At 49.3% G+C, this 20,365-nt stretch overlaps 1 protein-coding gene across 1 annotated transcript in view; it reads right to left on the bottom strand.

Annotated features, from left to right (window-relative positions):
* LOC140402242 (cation channel sperm-associated auxiliary subunit gamma-like) overlaps positions 1-20,365 on the bottom strand; it is a 317,982-nt gene that overhangs the window by 229,361 nt on the left and 68,256 nt on the right. Inside the window, exons 12-15 of the mRNA XM_072489871.1 lie at positions 19,935-19,985; positions 14,202-14,328; positions 13,381-13,495; positions 8,010-8,171 (exon numbers count right to left, since the gene is read on the bottom strand). Coding sequence (XP_072345972.1) covers positions 8,010-8,171; positions 13,381-13,495; positions 14,202-14,328; positions 19,935-19,985 — 455 coding nt within the window. The remainder of the gene's footprint in view (positions 1-8,009; positions 8,172-13,380; positions 13,496-14,201; positions 14,329-19,934; positions 19,986-20,365) is intronic.

Below are 20,365 nucleotides of genomic sequence, written 5' to 3'. Positions count from 1 at the left end.
GGTGGGGGATGTTTGGAGACTGGGGCGGGGGACAGTTTGGAGACTGGGGCGGGGGATGTTTGGAATCTGGGGCGGGGGATGTTTGGAGACTGGGGCGGGGGACAGTTTGGAGACTGGGGCGGGGGATGTTTGGAGACTAGGGTGGGGGATGTTTGGAGACTGGGGCGGGGAATGTTTGGAGACTGGGGCGGGGGATGTTTGGAGACTGGGGCGGGGGATGTTTGGAGAATGGGGCGGGGGATGTTTGGAGACTGGGGACGGGGATGTTTGGAGACTGGGACGGGGATGTTTGGAGACTGGGGCGGGGGATGTTTGGAGACTGGGGCGGGGAATGTTTGGAGACAGGGACGGGGGTGTTTGGAGACTGGGGCGGGGGATGTTTGGAGATTAGAGCGGGGGATGTTTGGAGACTGGGGCGGGGGATGTTTGGAGATTGGGGCGGGGGATCTTTGGAGACTGGGGACGGGGATGTTTGGAGACTGGGGCGGGTGATGTTTGGAGACTGGGGCGGGGGATGTTTGGAGACTGGGACGGGGGATGTTTGGAGACTGGGGCGAGGGATGTTTGGAGACTGGGGCGGGGGATGTTTTGAGACTGGGGCGAGGGATGTTTGGAGACTGGGGTGGGGGATGTTTGGAGACTGGGGCGGGGACAGTTTGGAGACTGGGGCGGGGGATGTTTGGAGACTAGGGTGGGGGATGTTTGGAGACTGGGGCGGGGAATGTTTGGAGACTGGGGCGGGGGATGTTTGGAGACTGGGGCGGGGGATGTTTGGAGAATGGGGCGGGGGATGTTTGGAGACTGGGGACGGGGATGTTTGGAGACTGGGACGGGGATGTTTGGAGACTGGGGCGGGGGATGTTTGGAGACTGGGGCGGGGGATGTTTGGAGACTGGGGCGGGGGATGTTTGGAGACTGGGGCGGGGGATGTTTGGAGACTGGGTCGGGGGATGTTTGGAGACTGGGACGGGGGATGTTTGGAGACTGGGGCGAGGGATGTTTGGAGACTGGGGCGGGGGATGTTTGGAGTCTGGGGCGGGGGATGTTTGGAGACTGGGGCGGGGGACAGTTTGGAGACTGGGGCGGGGCATTTTTGGAGACTGGGGCGGGGGATGTTTGGAGACTGGGGCGGGGGATGTTTGGAGACTGGGGCGGGGATGTTTGGAGACTGGGGCGGGGATGTTTGGAGACTGGGGCGGGGGATGTTTGGAGACTGGGGCTGCGGACAGTTTGGAGACAGGGGCGGGGGACAGTTTGGAGACTGGGGCGGGGGACAGTTTGGAGACTGGGGCGGGGGACAGTTTGGAGACTGGGGCGGGGGATGTTTGGAGACTGGGGCGGGGGACAGTTTGGAGACTGGGGCGGGAGACAGTTTGGAGACTGGGGCGGGGGATGTTTGGAGACTGGGGCGGGGGATGTTTGGAGTCTGGGGCGGGGGATGTTTGGAGACTGGGGCGGGGGACAGTTTGGAGACTGGGGCGGGGGATGTTTGGAGACTGGGGCGGGGGATGTTTGGAGACTGGGACGGGGGATGTTTGGAGGCTGGGGCGGGGGATGTTTGGAGACTGGGGCGGGGGATGTTTGAGACTGGGGCGGGGGATGTTTGGAGACTGGGGCGGGGGATGTTTGGAGACTGGGGCGGGGGATGTTTGGAGACTGGGGCGGGGGATGTTTGGAGACTGGGGCGGGGGATATTTGGAGAGTGAGGCGGGGGATATTTGGAGAGTGGGGCGGGGGATGTTTGGAGACAGGGGCGGGGGATGTATGGAGACTGGGGCGGGGGATGTTTCGAGACTGGGGCGGGGGATGTTTGGAGACTGGGGCGGGGGATGTTTGGAGACTGGGTCGGGGGATGTTTGGAGACGGGGGCGGGGGATGTTTGGAGACTGGGGCGGGGGATGTTTGGAGACTGGGTCGGGGGATGTTTGGAGACGGGGGCGGGGGATGTTTGGAGACTGGGGCGGGGGACAGTTTGGAGACTGGGGAGGGGGACAGTTTGGATACTGGGGCGGGGGATGTTTGGAGACTGGGGCGGGGGATGTTTGGAGACTGGGACGGGGTATGTTTGGAGACTGGGGCTGGGGATGTTTGGAGACTGGAGCGGGGGATGTTTGGAGACTGGGGCGGGGGATGTTTGGAGACTGGGACGGGGGATGTTTGGAGACTGGGGCGGGGGACAGTTTGGAAACTGGGGCGGGGTACAGTTTGGAGACTGGGGCGGGGGATGTTTGGAGACTGGGGCTGGGGACAGTTTGGAGACTGGGACAGGGGATGTTTGGAGACTGGGGCGGGGGATGTTTGGAGACTGGGGCGGGGAATGTTTGGAGACAGGGACGGGGGTGTTTGGAGACTGGGGCGGGGGACAGTTTGGAGACTGGGGCGGGGGACAGTTTGAAGACTGGGGCGGGGGACAGTTTGGAAACTGGGGCGGGGGTGTTTGGAGACTGGGGCGGGGGACAGTTTGGAGACTGGGGCGGGGGATGTTTGGAGACTGGGGCGGGGGATGTTTGGAGATTGGGGCGGGGGGTGTTTGGAGACTGGGGCGGGAGATGTTTGGAGACTGGGGCGAGGGATGTTTGGAGACTGGGGCGAGGGATGTTTGGAGACTGGGACGGGGGATGGTTGGAGACTGGGGCGGGGGATGTTTGGAGACTGGGTCGGGGGATGTTTGGAGACTTGGGCGGGGGATGTTTGGAGACTGGGGCGGGGGATGTTTTGAGACTGGGGCGAGGGATGTTTGGAGACTGGGGCGGGGGATGTTTGGAGACTGGGGCGGGGGACAGTTTGGAGACTGGGGCGGGGGATGGTTGGAATCTGGGGCGGGGGATGTTTGGAGACTGGGGCGGGGGACAGTTTGGAGACTGGGGCGGGGGATGTTTGGAGACTAGGGTGGGGGATGTTTGGATTCTGGGGCGGGGAATGTTTGGAGACTGGGGCGGGGGATGTTTGGAGACTGGGGCGGGGGATGTTTGGAGAATGGGGCGGGGGATGTTTGGAGACTGGGGACGGGGATGTTTGGAGACTGGGACGGGGATGTTTGGAGACTGGGGCGGGGGATGTTTGGAGACTGGGGCGGGGGATGTTTGGAGACTGGGGCGGGGGATGTTTGGAGACTGGGGCGGGGGATGTTTGGAGACTGGGTCGGGGGATGTTTGGAGACTGGGACGGGGGATGTTTGGAGACTGGGGCGAGGGATGTTTGGAGACTGGGGCGGGGGATGTTTGGAGTCTGGGGCGGGGGATGTTTGGAGTCTGGGGCGGGGGATGTTTGGAGACTGGGGCGGGGGACAGTTTGGAGACTGGGGCGGGGCATGTTTGGATACTGGGGCGGGGGATGTTTGGAGACTGGGGCGGGGGATATTTGGAGACTGGGGCGGGGGATGTTTGGAGACTGTGGAGGGGGATGTTTGGAGACTGGGGCGGGGGATGTTTGGAGACTGGGGCGGGGGATGTTTGGAGGCTGGGGCGGGGGATGTTTGGAGACTGGGGGGGGGGATGTTTGGAGACTGGGGCGAGGGATGTTTGGAGACTGGGGCGGGGGATGTTTTGGGACTGGGGCAAGGGATGTTTGGAGACTGGAGCGGAGTGTGTTTGGAGACTGGGGCGAGGGATGTTTGGACACTGGGGCGGGGCTGTTTGGAGACTGAGGCGGGGATGTTTGGAGACTGGGGTGGGGGATGTTTGGAGACTGGGGCGGGGATGTTTGGAGACTGGGGCGGGGGATGTTTGGAGACTGGGGCGGGGGATATTTGGAGACTGGGGCGGGGATGTTTGGAGACTGGGGCGGGGGATGTTTGGAGACCGGGGCGGGGGTGTTTGGAGACTGGGGCGGGGGATGTTTGGAGACTGGGGCGGGGGATGTTTGGAGACTGGGGCGGGGGATGTTTGGAGACTGGGGCGGGGGATGTTTGGAGACTGGGGCGGGGGATGTTTGGAGACTGGGGTGGGGGATGTTTGGTGACTGGGGCGGGGGACGTTTGGAGACTGGGGCGGGGGATGTTTGGAGACTGGGGCGGGGGATGTTTGGAGACTGGGGCGGGGGACAGTTTGGAGACTGGAGAGGGGACAGTTTGGAGACTGGGGCGGGGGATGTTTGGAGACTGTGGCGGGGGATGTTTGGAGACTGGGACGGGGATGTTTGGAGACTGGGGCGGGGAATGTTTGGAGACTGGGGCGGGGGATGTTTGGAGACTGGGGCGGGGGATGTTTGGAGACTGGGGCGGGGGATGTTTGGAGACTGGGACGGGGGATGTTTGGAGACTGGGGCGGGGGACAGTTTGGAGACTGGGGCGGGGAACAGTTTGGAGACTGGGGCGGGGGATGTTTGGAGACTGCGGCGGGGGACAGTTTGGAGACTGGGGCGGGGGATGTTTGGAGACTGGGGCGGGGGATGTTTGGAGACTAGGGCGGGGGATGTTTGGAGGCTTTGGCGGCAGATGTTTGGAGACTGGGGCGGGGGATGTTTGAAGACTGGGGCGGGGGATGTTTGGAGACTGGGGCGAGGGATGTTTGGAGACTGGGGCGGAGGATGTTTGGAGACTGGGGCGAGGGATGTTTGGAGACTGGGGCGAGGGATGTTTGGAGACTGGGGCGGGGAATGTTTGGAGACTGTTTGGAGACTGGGGCGAGGGATGTTTGGAGACTGGGGCGGGGGATGTTTGGAGACTGGGGCGTGGGATGTTTGGAGACTGGGGCGGGGGACAGTTTGAAGACTGGGGCGGGGATGTTTGGAGACTGGGGCGAGGCATGTTTGGAGAGTGGGGCGGGGGATGTTTGGAGAGTGGGGCGAGGGATGTTTGGCGACTGGAGCTGTCCTGGTTCATTATCCAGTACCAAATCCAAAATGGCCTCGTCTCTCGTTGGCCTATCGACATACTGTGACAGGAAACCCTCCTGCACACATTGGACAAAAACGGACCCATTGAAAGTACTCGAACTATAGCGTTTCCAGTCAATATTTGGAAAGTTAAAGTCCCCCATAACAACTACCCTGTTGCTATCGCTCCTATCCAGAAGCATCTTTGCAATCCTTTCCTCTACATCTCTGGAACTTTTCAGAGGCCTATAGAAAACCCCTAACAGGGTGACCTCTCCTTTCCTGTTTCTAACCTCAGCCCATACTACCTCAGTAGACGAGTCCTCATCAAACGTCCCTTCTACCACCGTAATACTGTCCTTGACCAACAATGCCACGCCTCCCCCTCTTTTACCACCTTCCCTGAGCTTACTGAAATATCTAAATCCTGGCACCTGCAACAACCATTCCTGTCCCTGCTCTATCCATGTCTCCGAAATGGCCACAACATCGAAGTCCCATGTACCAACCCATGCCGCAAGTTCACCCACCTTATTCCGGATGCTCCTGGCATTGAAGAAGACACACTTTAAACCACCTTCCTGCCTGCCGGTACACTCCTGCAACTTTGAAACCTTACTCATGACTCACTATTCTCAACCTCTTGTATACTGGAGCTACAATTCAGGTTCCCAAGCCCCTGCTGAACTAGTTTAAACCCTCCCGAAGAGCATTATCAAATTTCCCCCCCAGGATATTGGTACCCCTCTGGTCCAGGTGTAGACCATCCCGTTTATAGAGGTCCCACCAACCCCAGAATGAGCCCCAGTTATCCAGAAATCTGAAACCCTCCCTCCTGCACCATCCCTGTAGCCACGTGTTCAACTCCTCTCTCTCCCTATTCCTCGTCTCGCTAGCACGTGGCACAGGTAACAACCCAGAGATAATAACTCTGTTCGTCCTAGATCTAAGTTTCCACCCTAGCTCCCTGAATTCCTGCCTTACATCCCTATACCTTTTCCTACCTATGTCGTTGGTACCTATGTGGACCACGACTTGGGGCTGCTCCCCCTCCCCCTTAAGGATCCCGAAAACACGATCCGAGACATCACGGACCCTGGCACCTGGGAGGCAACACACCAACCGCGAGTCTCTCTCGTCCCCACAGAATCTCCTATCTATCCCCCTAACTATGGAGTCTCCAATAACTAATGTTCTGCTCCTCTCCCCCCTGCCCTTCTGAGCAACAGGGACAGACTCTGTGCCAGAGACCTGTACCCCATGGCTTACCCCTGGTAAGTCCCCTCCCCCCAACAGTATCCAAAGCGGTATACTTGTTACTAAGGGGAACGACTACAGGGGATCCCTGTATTGACTGCTTCCTCCAAGCCCCTCTCACCATCACCCATCTATCTTTATTCTTCGGAGTAACTACATCCCTGAAGCTTCTATCTATGACCACCTCTGCCTCCCGAATGATCCGAAGTTCATCCAGCTCCAGTTCCCTGATGCGGTTTCTGAGGAGCTGGAGATGGGTGCACTTCCCACAGATGAAATCAGCAGGGACACTGCCGGCATCCCTCACCTCAAACATTCTGCAGGAGGAACATTGCACTACCTTCCCTGCCATCCCCTCTAGATAAAAAAAGAAAAAGAAAGAGCTTACCTGTTATTCACTCCCCTTCTCAGCAAGCACTCACTCAGCAACCTCTGCGCCCCGCACAATAACACCTGAGGGAAAATAAAAGAAAAACTACTTACCAGTCACCAGCCAATCCCTTACCTGCAGGCTGTGATGTCACAGTTCAACTTGTTTTTACTTCTACCTGTCCTCAAGCCTTCCTCTTGATCTTTACAGTGGTTGTATTTTTTTGGTTAGAGGAGGGGGTAGGGAGGGAAACACTGAAGAAGTGTTTCAGGTTTAAGTGTCACTTGACAACAGCTCCTCCACAAACCACCTTCAAGTTAGAGTGACCACACCGGACGTATGCAAATTTTCTCCACAACAGCCAATCAGCAGCTCCGCTCTACTGCCCTCTGCTGGATGCTTGTCTTCACTTGAACAGCTAGGGTCTCTTGCACAGGTACACCTTCAAGTTAGAGTGACCGCACCGGGTGTATGCAAATTTTCCCCGCAACAGCCAATCAGCAGCTCCGCTCTACTGCCCTCTGCTGGATGCTTGTCTTCACTTGAACAGCTAGGGTCTCTTGCACAGGTACACCTTCAAGTTAGAGTGACCGCATCGGATGTATGCAAATTCTCCCCACAACAGCCAATCAGCAGCTCTGCTCTACTGCCCTCTGCTGGAAGGAGAGAGTTTGGTGATTGGATTGGATAGTTTTGAGACTGGAGGGAAGAGGAGAGTTAGGATGCTGGAGGGGGAGTTGGATACTGAAGGATGGAGATTGGAGATGGGATCAGGGAAGTTTGAAGATTTAAGGAGAGCGAGGATGTGTGAAGAGTAGAGGATGAGTGGGAGAGTTTGGAGAGAGGACGGAAAGATGGAAGAGTTTAAAGATTAGACGAAGGGTGCAGTTTTGAGACTGGAGAGGGGGGAGTTTGGAGACTGGAGGTAGGGAGGTAAGAGTTAAACCTCGAGACTGGAGCCGAAGTTGGGATGGGGATGGAGAGAGTTTAGACCCTGAGATATGGTTGTGGACAGGTGGAATGTATAGACCCTGAGACGAATATGAACTAAGGATTGAAGGCAATCTTGTTTTGCCCTCAAGCATGTACTCTATAGCAGAATTCCTTTTTGAAACTGAATGAAAAAAAAGAGTCAATTCAGACATCACTTTTTCATAATTAATGTTCCTGTATTTTGTAATTGACTAGCATTGTGATCATTTCATTTTTGGGCACATTGGAATAGCTTTGAACACACTTGATAGCAGCTTTGAGCGCACTCGATAGCTTTGAGCGTACTGCTATCTATATTGAGGGAAAATAGATGAAGGACTCAGTCTTTGATTCTGCAAAGAATGTCATGTTTTTTTTTTAAGGAGTTCTGTTGTTTCTGGTTCGATGACCGACATTAAACTTGTACAAGTGAGGAAGAACGAAGCCTCTGCTACTGTGCTTCGTTCCAATAAATATGTTTCTGCACATGCATAAAACATTGAAATCTTAACATTGATCTTTTTGTTTCTAGTTGCTGTTGGATTGATAAAGAAAACTAACTTGGAAATAATGCTTGAAAATACCTCGCACTTGCCTCTTGTAATAGTTTTTGTCTGTCAAAGAAGACAGTTAATGTGGTCTCACTTTCGTAATAGAAATTATTTTCTTTTATGCGCTGCACCTCCAGAAAAGTAGTCCAGCCCTTTGAAGGGCGCAAGCGAGTTAGATGTGGAAAGCCATCTTTCCCATACCATAGCTAAAGCAGATTGAAATAGTTAGTTCATGTGAAACCAGAATATGAATTTACTTCTTTTTTCTCCTACTTTGTTGCACAGCATGCCCTATCAATTTGACCCATTTTTCAGGCATTAGCTAACCGGACTGTAGTACAAATAATATAGTGAGAAAGAAGCGTACACATACTATCACCGCATTAATGAAGGAAAAGAAACGAGAGTCACAAGGCCACTTCTGAAATAGGATATGAAAATAAAGGGCCATTGGTTTGTCCTGAGGAAACCATTGCGAGCTACACTCAGTAAAACCTGGTCATATAGGACAGTCTATGATCAAATAGAGATTTTCTGAATTTTACCTGTCTAAATGTAGAGCTAGGCGGAGCAAACGGTTCCTCCAGCACTATAATAACTCCGCAGGAAACAGTCATAAACGTAGGTGGATTTATTTACATATATACAAGTTAAACTTCACATCGCAAAATAAACATTACTGGGAGGATGGGTCTCACCAGGCCCTGACTTGGGCCTGCTTTTATCCTACGGTTTAACCAGCCTCAGGCGGTGGGTCTCCGCACTCCCCTACCTGGGGAGCTCATATTCAATGAGCCCCATTGGGAGGTCAGTGATTAGAACATAGAACATAGAACGATACAGCACAGTACAGGCCCTTCGGCCCACGATGTTGCACCAAAACAAAAGCCATCTAACCTACACTATGCCATTATCATCCATATGTTTATCCAATAAACTTTTAAATGCCCTCAATGTTGGCGAGGGCAACAATCATGAGATTGTTTTCTCATGATTCTCATGGGGGTTATAACAAACGCCAAATTTAAAGAAGACAAGCTGTTCTTCCATCAAGCTTCACTCCCCACACCTGCAGACAACCCACTGCATCTAGTTGGGGATAAGCTACAAATTTAAGATTAAGCTTAATGTTTTATTGTTTTTGTGTGTTCAGGAAAGTTGAGTTTCGGTTTCATTTTAAAAGTCGCCTGCGAGTCTCTGATGGCTTGCGTTTTTTCCCCATTTTTAAAAACCAAATTCCAATTAAGGGGCATTTTTAGCGTGGCCAATCCACCTATTCTGCACATCTTTGAAAATGAAAGAAAATCCCTTATTGTCACAAGTAGGCTTCAAATGAAGTTACTGTGAAAAGCCCCTAGTCGCCACATTCCGGCACCTGTTTGGGGAGGCTGTTACAGGAATTGAACTCGCGCTGCTGGCCTTGCTCTGCTTTACACGCCAGCTGTTTAGCCCACTGTGCTAAACCTTTGGGCTCTGGAAGTGAGACCCATGCAGACACAGGGAGAATGTGCAAACTCCACACAGACAGTGACCCAGGGCCCCTTAATTGGAAAAAATGAATTGGGTACTCTAAATTTATTTTAGAAAAAGCACAACTAACATATAGGGGATAAATCTCCCAGTCCCACCCGGTGCGGGAATTGTCGGGGGCGGGGCGGGCATCTTCACGGATCACTGAAAGCTCCATTGACCTCGATCAGGAATTCCAGTCCTGGGGTGGGCACTATTGGAAAATCCTGCCCAAAGTATATATATGACTGAGATTACCAGAATAATTTATACAGTTAAAAAACATTTTTTCCCTGAATAACTGTATGTGTTCAACAGAAGTATCATCATTTGACAAGAATTAAGGAAAAGAAACAACTTCTTTCATGAAATAAACACTGCAATAGTGTACTCTCCTGCTGAGATCATACACTCTGCTGTCGCTGCTCAATGTGAATCTCCTTTTTTCGTTCCTGTGTGGGTGCTGGAATTGTAACTTTAGCCGTATTGCTCTCATCTTTAATGTGCCGATTTCCTTGCTCTGGCTGAGTGCAACTTTGATCTCCCTGCTAGACAACATCAACTTTTGTTTCCATATCTTTCGTACGCAACGAACCTTAGAACCACATTCCTGACCTGATGCTTGGCCTTGAACAGACGTTTAATGACAGCCTGATGCTTGACTGCGACCTGGAGCAATACTGTTTCCTCGACTCCTACATGCTGACTGGATATGACTGCATTTTCTACAAGCATAGTGCTTTGATTGGAAATAATAATAATAATCTTTAGTGTCACAAGTAGGCTTACATTAACACTGGAATGAAGTTACTGTGAAAAGCCCCTAGTCGCCACATTCCGGCGCCTGTTCCGGTACACAGAGGGAGAATTCAGAATGTCCAATTCACCTAACAGCCCATCTTTCGGGACTTGTGGGAGGAAACCGCAGCACCCGGAGGAAACACGCAGACACAGGGAGAACGTGCAGACTCCGCTGGCTTGGGAGAAGTACTCTCCCTTATAATTGGAAACTATCTCTCTCTGCCACTTCTATGACACAGCCTCATTGCAAGCCTTCTTCCACATCAGCTTATTTCCTTTACTCAAAGGTTTGACCTGGATTTTATTCTTCTTTAGACCTCCTATGAAAGTATCCCTAAGGTTGATTTCTAAATTCTCGCCACACCCGCAGCGATGAGAGTCTCAACTAACAACTGCTTCTTTTGAAGGAACATTTCTCTCAGTGCAATTTAATTCTTAGTCAAGATATAATAGGAGTCCTGAATTTTGTTTAAGGGCAGAATTTTTGGGCTCCCCTACGGGCGGGTTGTCAGGTGCAGGGGGAGTGAGCATAAAATTCCCAGATAGGCTTCCTGTTGAATCCCAGCCTGTCTGATCTCTCTGCAATTTTACGCTGATAGAGGGGTAAGGGGGGGAGATGGTAAGGTCTCAGCCAGCCCACGTACCATTACCCAATTGAGGCCGTTAAGTGGCGAATTATTGACCATTTAATCATCCATTACCCCCCATTCTCAGGCTGGCAGGAAAGGTTCTTGGATATGGGGGAAGCTTGAAAATAAATCAGGCTTAGACCTAAGCAGGGGTTGGAGGGGAGCTGGTGCTTGTGCTTTCATCAACAGTCCCCTTTTAATTTCAGGTACCCCCCTCCTGCCTTAACTTCTGGTAACCACGGGATCTTCTTACTTTCTTGCTTTTCCAAGCTCTAAACCCCTCTGTCCACTCTCCCATGCCTCCCCTACCCTCCCCGTCAATCCCAAACAAGAATCGGTCCAAGATCCGGATTTAAAACAAGCTTATTGGCTGCTTGCCAAGTCCATCGATATAGCATCATGGACCATGCCACTGAGCATACTGAATCCAAGGGACCTGCCAGATCAGTCCACATAGCAGCTTACAGCAGCAGGGGGGTGGGTGGTTTCAGTCTGTGATTCTAAAACCAGCCAGCAGGACAGGCATAAGCGTGAAACAGACCATGATTTAGCAAGTTCTTTGCAATGCCCATTGCCTGTTTTATTTGCTTTCATCCAAATTTTAAACCTAATTTGTTCATAATTACTCCTTCTTTGTTTAGGTTGAATTCCTTCATTGACGGCAGGTATGTTTTACAAGCAATTTTCCATTATTACATACACCACTCAGATTACATTCATATCTGCTCACAATTCATTCGCCTGTGGTGCAATCATATCCACACTTTATAGCCGTCATCATTGGCCATTCATGAATGTGATATATGCACATTGTGCATATTTGAAATACTCAGAAATTAACTTTAGGAATTCCAAAGCAAAATGTTACTCAAATTCTTATTCAACCAAACATTAAGAAAATAGCATTCTACCTTTGTCACCATATTCCTGCTATATCTTGGCTTGGAAATAACTCACGTGAAGATTCAACTTTAATTGATCATGCTGCCACACACTTTAATCACCCTCTCGGTTATATTACCACAATATGATCAGGATGGGAATAGAGGGATACGGACCCAGGAAGTGTAGAAGATTGTAGTTTAGTCGGGCAGCATGGTCGGCACGGGCTTGGAGGGCCGAAGGGCCTGTTCCTGTGCTGTACATTTCTTTGTTCTTTGTTCTTTGTACTACACCTGGAGGTCTTGAATGATCATAGGGATCGCCAGGGGAGCTGCAGACATGGCAGCATCACTTCCTGCTGTGCAAGGTCAGCATGTGGTGTCACTGCAGCCTTCCAAAATGCCAATAGCATCCTGCAATCAGCAACGAACACTCATCCAGGTGATTAATCGTGTCGCCTGCATCTTGCTAGCATACAATACTCTCCCGAGTGCTCTCTCATATATCAGGATGGTGCACAATGCGTCAGATGAATAAGTGCACATCTTGGGCATCTTTCTTGGGGGCTTAGGGGTAGGTGGATTGGCCATGCTAAATTGCTTCTTAATTGGAAAAAAATAATTGGGTACTCTAAATTTCTAAAATGAAAAAAGAAAGAAGGGACTTCTGCCTCCATCTAGGCAGGAGGTCCTGCCTCCAAGAGCTGATGGTCAATCAGATGGTAAGCATCTTTCTGGTCCCAGCAGTGCCACCTGGAGTGGTGGCCACTGGTGGGACTGCATCCAGTCCCCAAGGATGTTAATAATAATAATAATAATCGCTTATTGTCACAAGTAAGCTTCAATGAAGTTACTGTGAAAAGCCCCTAGTCGCCACATTCCGGCGCCTCTTTGGGGAGGCCGGTACGGGAATTGAACCCGCGCTGCTGGCATTGTTCTGCATTACAAGCCAGCTGTTTAGCCCAATGTGCTAAACCAGCCACTGCAGCAGGAATCAAGGTAATTGGGGTGGGGAGGTGTTAGTATTTTCACCACCAGGCTGGCAGAACTTGGCAATGGGTTGCAGGGGCGCGTAGGGCACTGGGAAAAGGAAATGTAAGGGGTGTCTGGAGCTTGGGAGTTGCCTCCAAACAAAACAAAGAGCCAGTGAAGGAGGTACCCCCCACTTACCCAACCGAAGCCCAAGCAGCGTTGCCTGTCATGTTTCCAACCCCTCACCAGCCACAGCCCATCTTCACCTGTGAAATAGCGGTGGAAGCGAGAAGTGGCCACTTAAGGGCCTCGATTGGCACAAGGGTGAGTGGATCACCCGACACCTTCCCCACATCTCTTACAATTGCTGCAGCAGCAGAGGATGGCTGCTAGGAAATGGCGCCCAGGGCATTTTTCGGGTGCCTCAGTTGCAAACCCAGCAGTGGAGTGTAAAATTCCTCCCATAATTTCAGGAACTTACAGAAGATGGATAGATTCCATAAAAGGACACACTGCATCTGGTCATTGGAAGGGATGGACTGATAGGATATATAACCTCTTCTCATTCTACAATTTAATATTGTTGTAAATTAAACTGATGACTTCACTCAAATGGCACGTACCTCTTCAATATCAGTCATAAAGGCAAAATCTCCTTTCCAGGAAGGTATGAAATAGCGGATGAGGGAATAACTTGGGACCCCTGGTACAGCGAGCCATGTTGAACCAAGATTGTAACTAAAATAAAATTAAACATTTTTTATTAGTGCGCAATGTTTTACCGGTCCCATTCCCCCTCCTTCTCCTCATAACCCTGCACATTCTTCCTTTTCAGATAAAATCACGTTCCCTTTTGAATGCTTCGATTGAACCTGCAACCATCATGCTCTGGGATTTCCAGATCGTGACCACTTATTGTGTAAAATGTTTTCTCTCATGTCACTTTTGCTTCTTCTGCAAGTTACGGGTCCCACCGCGCAGATGTAGCCAGCCAGCCAGAAGTCCATTGACACAGGTGGGACCGGAACATCCTGCAAATGCCTGCCCCATAAATCTGTGCCCTCTCGTTCCATATCCTTTCATATGTGGGAAGTTTCTCCCTATCTACTCTATCCAGACCACTCATGATTTTGAATACCTCTATCAACTCTCCACTCTGCTTTTTCTTTTCGAAGGAAAACGGTCCGAACTAAGGAGTTTAACAGTTTTTAAGGGAGCAACTAAATAAATATAACCAAACAAGAATGAAACAAGGCAATAATTCAGACTCCTTTAAGGTAACAAAGCAAATATTAAGAGGAATGCAATGGAACATCTGCATCACCATGAGCAGCCCGTACAGATCTTACAACCTTGTTTATCCACCAAGCAGACTTTGCACCTAAAGCTGTGGCACATTGGTGCCTCAATGATTAAATTCAAATAGCAACGGTATGTATATTACCTGGTAAATAAAAAGTTTCCCCAGATGTAGGCCATCGAATTCATGTGGCTGAGCGTAATTCCCATTGGTATCATTGGAATGTTTGTGTAAGTTTCAGTGCCGAGAAGTAAAACAAAACCTTGTTTCTCTGCAGAGGGAGGACGAAGGAGCGAGAGGTATAGACGGTGAGTTAAACATGAATTCAAAGTTATTCTCCTGTTAACCTCTAAATCATGAATTAAGTCAGCAGCATAAGTACGGACACAGTGAACCCCAGAATCACAAGACTTTGCGCTGTTGCAAGTCAAGAGGGGCATCAAGAATCAGTCTGCACAATTCATAGTGGACAGGATTCACCTTTCCCCAACGCCGATTTCGTAATCGGTGATTGGGCAGAGAATCCCTTTCGACGCCGAAATCGAGGGCGGCGTTTGTATCCTCCGCCCCCTCCAAAATGGCGTCATCACGTCACGCGCCACACGCTGTTGGGACGGCGTTAGCATGTCACCTGAAGGCCCTCCCCCAATGCTCCGCCCACGATGGGCCGAGTTCCCGAGCGCGCGGTTGACGTGTGGTGTCAGCGGTCGGGAACCCGGTGTGGCGGTTGCGGATTGTGTCCAGCGCCACCACAGTCGGGCGGGAGCGGTGCTGCTGGCCCGGGGGGGGGGGATTATGCGAGGAATGGGGGAGTAGTGGGAGGTGGCTAGGGGGCGCTATCTGGCAGGTCGGGTCCGCGCACAGCCGCCACGACCGCTGCAGGTCAACGGCATGTGCATGCGTGGCTACAGACCCAGCCATTCTCCAGCTGTTTTTATCGTGGCAGCCGGGGATTGTACATGGAGCGGCTGCTAGCCCCTCACCAGTCGCAGGATCGGTGCGGGGTCGGCGCTGATTTTTTTGACATAAAAAGCCACAGACCCTCCGCACTTAGGCTCAAAAACAGTGAATCCAGCCCAGTCTTCTCCAATTGTAGGCTGCAAAATCAGGGGCATTGATCTTCTCCAATCTGCATGAAACAAGACACTGCGCTGGGAGCTGGCTCAGATTTTATTCTATTTTGTCCAAATCCAGGGTAAATTTCAACAGATATATCACTCAAAAAATGAACACACAAAACAATAATAGCCAAAACAGAGTTAAGAAACGCACCATCTGCAGCTCACTCCAAGGAGTTGAGAATTCAGTGGCAGAAGGTCACAGGGCAAGTGCATACCCTACTTCCACTGGTTTATTAGAATTGCAAGTGATTTGTCCCATCATGCAATAGGATAAATTCAGATCAGGCATACTTGAAGCAAGTGTGGATTGGAGATAGAGTTGCAACATAGAATACCTACAGTGCAGAAGGAGGCCATTCGTTCCATAATGTCTGCACCGTGCTCTGAAAGTACACCCTACCTGGGCCCACTCCCTCGCCATATCCCCATAACCACACCAAACCTTTTTGGCACTAAGGGGCAATTAAGCATTGCCAATCCACATAACCTGCACATCGTTGGTCTGTGGGAGGAAACTAGAGCACCCAGAGGAAACCCACTATTAGTGGCTAGGGTACTGGACTGAAACCCCAATATTTTAGTTTATTTTAAGACTGTGCGGAAAGAATACTTCGCTCCAGGAGTGATTGCATGAAAAAAATAGGGCTTTGGTATTTCTAAAACAAAACCTTTATGAGAAATACAATCTTAGACTTTTAACTTCACAACCGAAAAAGAACAGTTTAATCCTTAACATAACTATACAATTTCCCATTAAATAAAAAGAAAATAAACATACAGCATAGCTTTTAATTCAGCTTAAAATTGGCATGGCATAGAGTGATACTTGTGGTACATATCAGATTCTGGCTCATGTTAGAACCATTTCAGACTCTGGATGGATGTCTTCAAATAGCTGCTTCGATTTGATTGTTTCAGCCTCTTCCCTGTCTTTTGACAAGAATGCTTTGCTTTTAAAATATCATCACACTTTTTCCCCTATCCTACTAGGGAAGAAAACTGCCTTTATCTGTGGTTTAAAAACACAATGGTCCCCAGATTAGACTCCACTTCTAAAAGCCTTGTTTCCAAAACTCTGTCTCTCTCCGCAGCTTTCTCCAAAACTGCCCCGCTCCACAGCTTCTCAAAATGTGCCTCAGCATTCCTTGGCTCCACTCAACAATGACCTCATCTCCCCAAGCTAAAAAAAACAAACAAATTGTCTCTGCAGGCTGCAAAAGCACATTAGCTCCCCAGGGACCTCCCCAATCAAACCACACTCCATTAGCCTAGATTGATAAACACATTCCTGTGTCAATTTCACTTGCTGGCTGCTAAAACCACCCAGGCTCTGCAAACTGATTTTTAAAAAAAACAAATCAGGTTTTTAACCCTTAAATCGCCCACTATATTTCTAATCCAATTTCCCGAACATCTTCCAACCGTCACGCCAATGCATACACTGGGAAAAAGTGCAAACTCCACATCCACCCAAGGTCAGAATTGATCTCAAATCCCTGGCACTGTGAGGCAGCAGTGATAACCATTGTGCCACTGTGCTGCCCTCACAGATAGAACAAATTCTCTAATGTGTTTCTTTCAGCAAGATTTCTCGCTGAGAACACATGATAATTTATATTTGGTTGCGAGTTGATGCTCACTCTATATTTAGCATTGATAAGTTAGTGGTAATATCAGTTATGAGGTACTTTGTTGATTTTGTGACCAAAATTTCTGTTTCTTGAATAAGGAATCGACTATAACCTTTGATTCTTTGATTCCTGCCTCTGCCATATTTGTGAGACTCAATGCACTGCCTGCTGCACTTCCAGTGCATCTGATTCACGTTGCAATATGATCTAGATCCGCCTGAAAAACCATCCACTATGGACAAGGTTCATTAAAGGTTCTATCTTAAATTAAGGCAAAGCTTCATAATTTGTATGAAGAACCTGACCAGTCCTGCAAATTCTCGGTATCCATTTGAAGAGGGAGCTTCAATGGAAATCTGTTCAGAAATACTTAGGAGAGTTTCTTTAAAAGGGCTCCTTGTGAACAAAATGTTTGTGCAATACCTGTCGGGTGTTTTTAATGTTAAGACAGAATTTTCTGAGCGCTGTTCCTGTTGTCATCTTAACCTCGCCAAATGTGGAATGGAAGGCCTGTGCCAAACCGCTCCAACCACCTCACACCTGGGGAAAGGCTGGCAGATGGGGGAGGATGTAAAACTCAACAAAATACGGTGAGGCAAATCTTCCACCTATCTGCCCATCCTTGTCCTTGCCATATTTTACCCATACTTCTGGGCTTCCCATTCAGTCAACGGCCCTCCTATTTGTCATGGCCTAGCCTCAGTGGGCATTCCAGCACCATCCATTCAGTCAAATGTCTCAATGTCAAGGGCAACCGCTCTAATATCATGGCTTAAGTTCAGCTCTTTTGTCCATGTTTGGACCAATGCTGTAATGTGGTCAGAAGTCAACTGGCCCCGACAAAGCCACACTGAGCACTGTTGAGCAATTTATTGCTGTGTTAGTGCCATTTGACAGCAATGTCAACAGTTCCTTCCTTCCATTACTTTGCTGAGAATAGATTGCGGGATCAGTAATAGTCCTGCTTATTTTTGGGCAGGACATACCTGAGCAATTTTCCACATTGTTGGATAGATGCATTCTGGTAGCTGTACTGGAACAGCTTGGCTAGGGACGCAGTTAGTTCTGGATCACATCTTCAGTACTACTGCCTGAATGTTGTCAGGTCCCATAGACTTTGCAGTATTTAATGCCTTCAGCCGTTTCTTGATATCATGTGAAATGAATTGGATTGGCTGAAGACGTACATCTGTGATGCTGGGGACCTCAGGAGGTGGCTAAGATGGATCAGCCACTTGGCAATTTTGGCTGGAGATGGTTGCAAATGCCTTGTCGTTCCATTTTATTGTTCACCATCATTCACAACTGGAAAGAGGAGATGTGCCAAATATTCAATCCTGTGTGGTGTACAGCGACATCATTCTGGTCATCAACATTTACTTCCGGTCATTGGATTGGATTGGATTTGTTTATTGTCACGTGTACCGAGGTACAGTGAAAAGTATTTTTCTGCGAGCAGCTCAACAGGTCATTAAGTACATGGGAAGAAAAGGGAATAAAAGAAAATACATAATAGGGCAACACAACATATACAATGTAACTACATAAGCACTGGCATCGGATGAAGCATACAAGGTGTAGTGTTAATGAGGTCAGTCCATAAGAGGGTCATTTAGGAGTCTGGTGACAGTGGGGAAGAAGCTGTTTTTGAGTCTGTTCGTGCGTGTTCTCAGACTTCTGTATCTCCTGCCCGATGGAAGAAGTTGGAAGAGTGAGTAAGCCGGGTGGGAGGGATCTTTGATTATGCTGTCCGCTTTCCCAAGGCAGCGGGAGGTGTAGATGGAGTCAGTGGATGGGAGGCAGGTTCGTGTGATGGACTGAGCGGTGTTCACGACTCTCTGAAGTTTCTTGCGGTCCTGGGCCGAGCAGTTGCCATACCAGGCTGTGATGCAGCCCGATAGGATGCTTTCTATGGTGCATCTGTAAAAGTTGATAAGGGTTAATGTGGACATGCCAAATTTCCTTAGTTTCCTGAGGAAATATAGGCTCTGTTGTGCTTTCTTGGTGGTAGCGTCGATGTGGACAGATTTTTGGAGATGTGCACCCCTAGGAATTTGAAACTGCTAACCATCTCCACCTCGGCCCCGTTGATGCTGACAGGGGTGTGTACAGTACTTTGCTTCCTGAAGTCAATGACCAGTTCTTTAGTTTTGCTGGCATTGAGGGATTGTTGTCGCGACATTGCTTTAAACTATACAGCATTGCAAAGGGGACTTGCTGCTTTATTCTGCTTTGTTCTCTTACTCCGATTTTATTGTGAACAAGGGAATCCTTTTAGGGAGACCCATGCTGCCAATCATAAGTAACCCTTAATCTAGGTGAAAGGAACTCAATTGCAAAGGTTTCCGACAAACACTCAGACTCTTAAAGTCCTTTCTGTACCTGACCCAAGCATTAAAACTTAGCTGAAATCTTTGTGAGAACTGAAGATAACTGAAGAGTCCCTTCCTTCAAATGACAGGCTCCATAGAGTAATGATGTGGAGACTGGGATGGGCACAGTAAGAAGTCTTACAGCACCAGGTTAAAGTCCAACAGGTTTATTTGGAATCAAGAGTTTTCGGAGCACAGCTCCTTCATCAGGTGAGTGAAGAGGTAGGTTACACAAACACATATATATGTGATTCCAAATAAACCTGTTGGACTTTAACCTGGTGTTGTAAGACTTCTTACAGAACATAGAATAAAGCATTTCCTTAAGAGCTTAATGCTGGTAACATGTATACTCTTTTTTATCTCGGCATCAGTTAAAAAAGATCCCACTCTTGCAACACAAATCACAAAATTTGTGGCTAGAGATGCCTCCCTACAATTTGCATATTATTTGAATTGCTTTATTTAGGTATAAGCATGGCCACATCAACCTGAACTGTGAAATATGCTGCAGCGTGATCAGATCCTGCCCCAAAATGTGGCTCTGAAATGGAGGGACGATGCCACTATCTCACTATGCTTAGCAAGCAGATTTGGGGACCTTAAATGTTAATGGACTTGACTACGAGGTCAGTTTTAAATACATAAATATCACACAGATGTTTTTTTTTATAATCCTTATTAAAAATCATAGAGGAAACTATAAATATGTACCTCTGTAAATATGTCGTAAAGTACTGTACAAGTGCTTACCTTTGGGGATATTCAAAGGAAGTTTATAATGCAGTTTGAAACTTGAGTTAGCTGGAGGATACACAAAAGTGAGCAAGCATTATTCGCCGGAAAGCAGAATGATGGATCTCAAAACCACCTACTCACTTATGACCATTTATTCTCTATGGGGGAGGGTGGAGAGATTTTCCACCCCCATTTTCAAGGGGTGAGATCGGTGGCAGGAGTTTGAAATCCTGCGAGTCTCAATACACAGTGTACACCGGTGGGATTTCCTGCAGCAATTTTCCCCGCTCCCTACATCCACCCTCCATCCCAACCTTATGCGTGCCAAAGATGTAACAGGAATCCCGACATTCAGTGTCCATATCCGAATTTGAATATTTACATGTCATTACCAGGCTTTTATATGTGATAATCCCCCCCCCCCCCCCCATTTGTTTGTCCATTCA

This window comes from Scyliorhinus torazame, chromosome 25 (assembly GCF_047496885.1).
Source record: "Scyliorhinus torazame isolate Kashiwa2021f chromosome 25, sScyTor2.1, whole genome shotgun sequence".
Lineage (NCBI taxonomy): Eukaryota > Metazoa > Chordata > Chondrichthyes > Carcharhiniformes > Scyliorhinidae > Scyliorhinus > Scyliorhinus torazame.
The sequence above is the reverse complement of the archived record's forward strand: the minus strand, read 5'-3'. Positions and strand labels throughout refer to the sequence as shown.